Raw genomic sequence first — 6,037 nt, forward strand, 5'->3', positions numbered from 1 at the left:
CTCACCGGTCGCAACCTTTTCCCCCGCCCCACCCCCGAAAAAGGGATGACGGAGGTGGGGTTCGAACCCACGCCTCGAAAGACCAGAGCCTAAATCTGGCGCCTTAGACCACTCGGCCACTCCGCCTTCGTCCAAAAGAGAGCACCTCGTAGCACCAATGAAAGCTATTCACTATAATGCATTGGACCTAAGCACGTGTAGTCAACATACCCAAGTGGTTACGGGGTTTGACTTGAAATCAAATGCGATCTCGCGCGCAGGTTCGAACCCTGCTGTTGACGTGTTTTTCGCCCCACCCTCAGCAGAGAAAGGTAGAAAATCAACTTGCCGCTACCCTTCTCCCACGCGCAAGGAGGGCAAGCTGCGGGCCCTACGGCGGTGGGGAATGACATGCTGCGACGTCTTTGAGGACAAATGCTAGTGCTTCTGGCTGGTCACGCGCGCCTCTCATTTTAGTTTGCCTGTGGCCATTCCGGATGGGAGCACAAGAACGAAGCTGACAAGCTTGCCGAATGTGCAGCGCCAGCAGCGCTGAAACCGATTGCATGGATGACGGATTTGGTCACGTTGCTCTCAGGCGGCGGGCCGACATCCCCCTGTTACTCGCACGGCAGACGCCTACCGCTTGGATCAAGGTGTGCTCATCCGAGTCCGTCTAGCGCCGATCGCGCAGCACCCGTGGACAAAAGGGACGAGCAGGGGGGGGGGACGAGCACGCAAGACACATGTCCCCGATTCAGCGGCCGGACGGTTCGTCCTAGACGACCCGGATGTAGCTGCAGTGTAACAGAAGTGGGTGAGCTGTGGTGGTGTCTGTGTACATATCTGTCGACTTGTTCGTGGTGGAACGGAGACGTGGAACGAAGAAAGATAAATTATGTACTGCCATGCCCCGACCGCCGACATCAGTGGCGGCAAATAGCTCTGACCTCCCCACGTCGTGGGTTCTGGACCCTGCCACCACCAGAGGTGGCCCCGCATTAGCAGGCGCAGGGGGGGGTGAGGGGCTGCTTGGCTTCCCTAAGCACACAGAGAGTGGGGGAGGGGTGCTGAGTCTTGTGACACCACCACACACTGAGAGGTGTGCCTCCCCTTCCCCCGGTCGCCAGGATTCTGAAGCTCGCGCGCAACTCGAAAGAAAATGATGGTCGGAGCGCGTGACGCTCGTTCACACGAAGACGCACTCTCAGGAGGAGGTTAATACTAATACAAAACTCAGGGGCTATACCACATCTTTTATGGAGGGGAAGCGAGACCGTACAGAGCTGCAGGAGCGCCAGAGGGATCCGATCATGAACTCCATTGCATGGCACAGCTCGCGTGTGGCGGCCAGGCACTCTACGTGGTGCAGCTCCCCGCCGTGCTCCCCCACCGCTGGCACAATGTCGTTCGACGACACGACAGTCATAATGTTCTCGTTGATCGACCGCAGCGGTAGGTTAAACTTTTTGCGCGCCAGAGCGATGCCGGGAGCGCTGAACGCCACCGCCTTCACCCGCATCTGCGCCGCCACAATAGCCGCCACCGCCCCGCCGAGGGAGTGCCCGGTGAGCAAGAGGTGCCGCGGGTGCGTAGGCCGCGAGCCCACGTAGGCAATGTGGTTATACAGGTCGGCGAAGAAGTCTCTCCGGAAGTTATTTTGCTGACACCTCCGCAGACTGTGGTTCCCGCTCCTTGTCAGCTCCGCCCATGTCTCGTACACATCGCCGTACGAGTCCGCCGGCAGCGAGGCGGTGCGCAGCAGGTCGACAATGAGGTCCTTCGGAACCACCACCGTTCCTGGAATCATGGTTGTCATGAGCTGGTACAGCACCACCTCGAAGAAGACGTTCGTGTTGAAGAGAAAGTCGGTGAAGGAGAACATGTCGGTGCCGCGCACCGCGATGACGGAGGTGTCGCGCTTTTCGCTGTACACCTCGTAAAAGTCGCTCCACCCTGTCGGCTGGTGATTTGAGTCGCCAGGCACGCACGACGCGCCGTGACGCGGCTGAATGACCCAGTCGGAGCCCATGTGCACGTTCAGGAAGCGCAGCATTGTGTTGAACTCCTCCACGTTGAAGAGGTACGGTGCCAAAGCGAGGAGGGCGAGCTCCCACACAGACGTCTCACCGTACTGCCGCGTACACAGCTGCGGGTAGAAGTCCTCGTTCTCGGCCGATGTGATGTTGTGCCACATGAACGCGCTCGACGCCGCCACCGGCACGCCGGAGAGATACCCCTCCAGCGCCACGTTAGACGCGTTCACTTCCGCCGCCCGTCGCGACGCGTTTTGCGAGAGCAGGTGCAGGCGCACCACAATGTGATCAAAGGTGAGGTAGCTGTTGTCTGCCGCCGCTGCCACCCGCACCGGGAGCGGACGCAGCTGCGGGAACGCCGCCTGCACAAGGAGCCCCGACATGAGCAGCGCGTAGAGCAGCAGCAGCGTCACCGAGATGAAGCGCAGCACCACCCGCATTGTGCGGAACTTCGAGCCGCTAAAGTACCCTGGGCTCTGCAGCGACAGAAGACGCGGCAGGGTGTACGCATAGAAGTGGTACTCAAACAGGTAGCGCCGCAGTGCCCCCGGCGGAATCACGACCTGCCGCTTGAGGCGCACCTCGGCCCCGCCAGCGTACAAAATCTTCATGCGGCGAATGTCAATCAGCATGTCGAGACTCATCACGTCGGGGTAGTAGTACTGCTTTTCGTGTACGTCCTCGAGAACGCTCGCTAGCGCCGGCGGGAGCGGCACGCCAGAGTCGGCATACTTCCACAGCACCGACCCATTCACTGTCACGTCGAACTCCCGCGCCAGGTCGATGGCGCGCGCAGCCAGCAGCATGTTCACCCACACCAACATCAAGCAGAGCAGGGGGTGTTGGCGGAAATAGAGAAACGCACTGATCAGCAGCAGCTGGTAAGGAGTCGCTATCATGAGAATGGGCAGCAGCGCATCAGGATGCCGCAGCAGCCACGCGTAGGAGCGCAGAATGCACGTCACGGCGGCCGAGATAGACAGGGCCATACATCCGAACAGGTGCGGCGCGTTGAGGCAGGTCAAGATCATCACGCCCGATGTGAGTCCAAACACTGGGCCACGCACCACAGCAAAGCCGATGGTGAAGAAAATAACCATAAAGAAGCCGATGTAGCGCATGGTGTGGATGTGATGACGCCACCAGTCGTCCTCGACGTACGTGACGAATGCCTGCGAGGCTGAGGAATCAATGAGATTGCACACGTTCTCCGCCGTGGCGGACACCGACGCCTGCGTTGCGGCGAGGGGTTTAGCGTCAGAGAGAGAGTGGAGCAGCGACACGTCACCACTTCCTCCAACCGCGGTCGCCTCACCGCCACCGCCACAGCGCGCCAGCCGTGGGGACGCCACCGAAATGCTGCTGCTTGAAGACGAAAAAGTGTTCTCTACCGGCTGCGGAAACGGTGGTGGGCACGCCCCTGGCCGCACCTCGACGTCGTTGCGGAGCTGCGTCTGCACCTGGCACCGTCGCCGGTCAATGAGCCGAAAGACGCCACTGCAGTTAAGCGTCGTATTCTCCAGCGGCGCCTCCCGCAGCACCGTCGTCAGCACAAAGCAGATTTGTATCACAAGTACTGTCCACACCGCCGCAGTGACCCAGGGCTCTCGGCCAGACCACTCCACAAAGGCGTTTGTGTGGCACAGAAGCGCCAGCACGACGGCCAGATTTGCAGAGACAACTCCACAGATGACCAAGCGCGACTTTTTCTTCACGGTGAAACGTAGACGAGCACGGAGGAGAGGATAGTCCATGTCGCGCTGCGTCGTGTAGGCGTCTACCATAGCCTCCGCCACACAATTCATAACCTTGTGCCCCACAGTGGCGACGGCGACCGCCAGCGTGGCAAACGGCGTCATGCGGGATGCGATAGAGCCGAGTCCGTACACGAGTGTCGACACGCGCGAGGTGCTAAACGGGCGCCGCTCCATCTCCTGCGTCACCGGGATCACGAGCACCCAGACGATCCGCTCGATTGCCGCATGCGTCAGCGCGACGACCATTGCCAGGAAAGGTATGTAATACACGCTGAACAGGAACCGCACGACGGTGTCAAGATAGAAGGAGAACTCGTCAGGAAAGTACAGTGATCGCACGGTAATGTGGATTAATTTGCCGATGGCCGTCACACGACGGCGCACATACACGCACTGAGCTGTGGCGAACACGCGACTATGCTGCGCCACCACTCGCAGTACCTGCATTAATTTTGTCCTGTCTGATGAATTTGCCGCATTCGACGAGGGGGGCGCGCTGCCAGATGCCCTACTCTGACCATACTTCATCTCCGTGTGCAGCACCTATCAGCATCCCTTCGTTTTCTGAAAGGAGAGAAGAATGGGAAAGAGGCACGCACCAGCAGATAAGACAGACGGGGTGAGAGGGCGACGCGCAGAGACCGGCAGGGTCAGTAGAGGGGCAGCCCACAAAACAAAACTGCAGCGGCAATGACACCCCACCCGCCCACCCACACAGACTGACACTTAATGTGTGCACGCGAGATTCGTGTGTGGTGTGTGTGAGAAAGTTGGTACGGTGCGGCACGTGCAGCTTGCATGTGCTCAGAGTAAAAAGCGTGTGCCTCCTGCACTCTTCTTCTCACGCAGCCGCGTTGCGAACGATACTCAGAGAGAGAGAGGCACCACTCTCGCTTGGTTCTTCTCTAAAGAGATGCGAAACCGTGCGCCACAACGTGACTCGGACCCACCCTCCCCCCTGCTCTCTTTATCTCAGCCTTTTCTTGTGGACAAAAAAGGGTAGGATGGCCACTCGAGCGGGGAGCCAAGTCGTGGCATGCACGCGTCCAAGAGCAAGAAGAAAAGCAGAAAGAAAAGGGCGAGAGAGAGGCAAGGGGCCGTCCGCAGAGCCTCGAGAAACAACAACGAGGCAAGAGGCTGAACAGCAGATCGCCGCAGCTGCCTAGAGCAGACAAACACTAATGGAAGAGCGCGTCGGTGTCGATCTGCGCGTATGCAAGCGTGTGTCTGTATGAACACTTCCGTTCCTTTGCCTGCGTGAGAGAGGCATCGAAGAAGAGAAAAAGATGGGAGAGAGGAGAGAGTTACACCCGAGGCCATTAAGTTAGCCGGCATATTCGTTTCCGTCGATCCGACTTTTGGGGGCGATCGGGCCACCTACACCGACGCCACATCGGCGGAAATTGAGCGCGTCTTTTCATGCAATAGCATAGGCGCGCGCATGAGCCTGTGCTTGCGTACAAGCGAGAGCACGAAGTCACCTGCCCTTCCAGCTTCCTGTCGCACCTCCCCGTGCCGCCAGTTCTGCTCCTTCGCGCCTGGTATGCGGGATCGCGGCTCAGTCTGTCCGCGGGGCTCTCGTTGGATTCAATGTAACAGGGTGTACATCACGTATGACAGGGGAGGCACGCATTCATGAAGCTCTGCGTTGACTGCATGACTTCGTGAGCAGCCCTTGTGGAAAGCAGCGATGACAGACGTGCTACCCACATGAAGGTGCGCCGATAGATCAGGCGGCCCTGCAGTTCCACACAAAGAGCGCGAAGGCACCGCTCGGTGCGCTGCCGCACCTACACGCTCGGCGGGGCTGTGGCCCCCTCGCGTGCCCGTGAAGCCGGCTTGCTCTGCCGCCCGCTTCATGCACGCGGCTCCCCGTCTGCCCAATGTCGCGTCGGTGCAGAGGCCGTACACCGCACCGGTCATCGTTGGCGGCCTGCTGCGTCGTCGCGTGCTCGCTGCAGCCCACCTGTGCCGCTTGTCCAACGCACCCTGGGCGCTCCAAGGACAGTGCGGCCAGCGATCGTCCACCAAGCAATAAAACGCGATGCATTGCAGGACAGCCGCCCCGCCCCTGCGAGAAACCATCACACTCCTTGAGCAGGAGCCATCACGACTCCGGCCCTGAGCCGCAGACATCGCAAGAACGCGGGGGTTACTCCATTGCCACGTGCCTAGCTGACGCCGCGCGCCGCTCCCCGATAGGTTTTCCTCCATTACACACATCGCTCGTCTCGCTGTCGTGAACCACCCTTGCGAACGCATGCC

General features: G+C 59.8%; 1 protein-coding gene and 3 non-coding genes across 4 annotated transcripts in view; 2 read left to right on the forward strand and 2 right to left on the reverse strand.

Annotated features, from left to right (window-relative positions):
- The window catches only part of LDBPK_34tRNA3, a 73-nt gene extending 60 nt beyond the window's left edge, over nucleotides 1-13 (forward strand). Inside the window, exon 1 of the tRNA in view lies at nucleotides 1-13. This exon is cut by the window's left edge and continues 60 nt beyond it. This is a non-coding gene — a tRNA (tRNA-Met).
- A 33-nt stretch (nucleotides 14-46) lies between these two features.
- On the reverse strand, nucleotides 47-126 carry LDBPK_34tRNA4. Its single transcript has one exon. It is a non-coding gene; the product is annotated as a tRNA-Leu (tRNA).
- A 74-nt stretch (nucleotides 127-200) lies between these two features.
- On the forward strand, nucleotides 201-281 carry LDBPK_34tRNA5. Its single transcript has one exon. It is a non-coding gene; the product is annotated as a tRNA-Ser (tRNA).
- Nucleotides 282-1,222: 941 nt separating this feature from the next.
- Nucleotides 1,223-4,300, reverse strand: LDBPK_341140 (hypothetical protein, conserved; the record flags this gene model as incomplete). Its single annotated transcript, XM_003864228.1, has 1 exon — nucleotides 1,223-4,300. The coding sequence occupies one exon, from the start codon at nucleotides 4,298-4,300 to the stop codon at nucleotides 1,223-1,225; it is 3,078 nt and encodes a 1,025-aa protein (XP_003864276.1).
- Between the last annotated feature and the right edge of the window lie 1,737 nt (nucleotides 4,301-6,037).

Source organism: Leishmania donovani, chromosome 34 (assembly GCF_000227135.1).
Source record: "Leishmania donovani BPK282A1 complete genome, chromosome 34".
In the NCBI taxonomy this organism is placed as follows: Eukaryota; Euglenozoa; class Kinetoplastea; order Trypanosomatida; family Trypanosomatidae; genus Leishmania; species Leishmania donovani.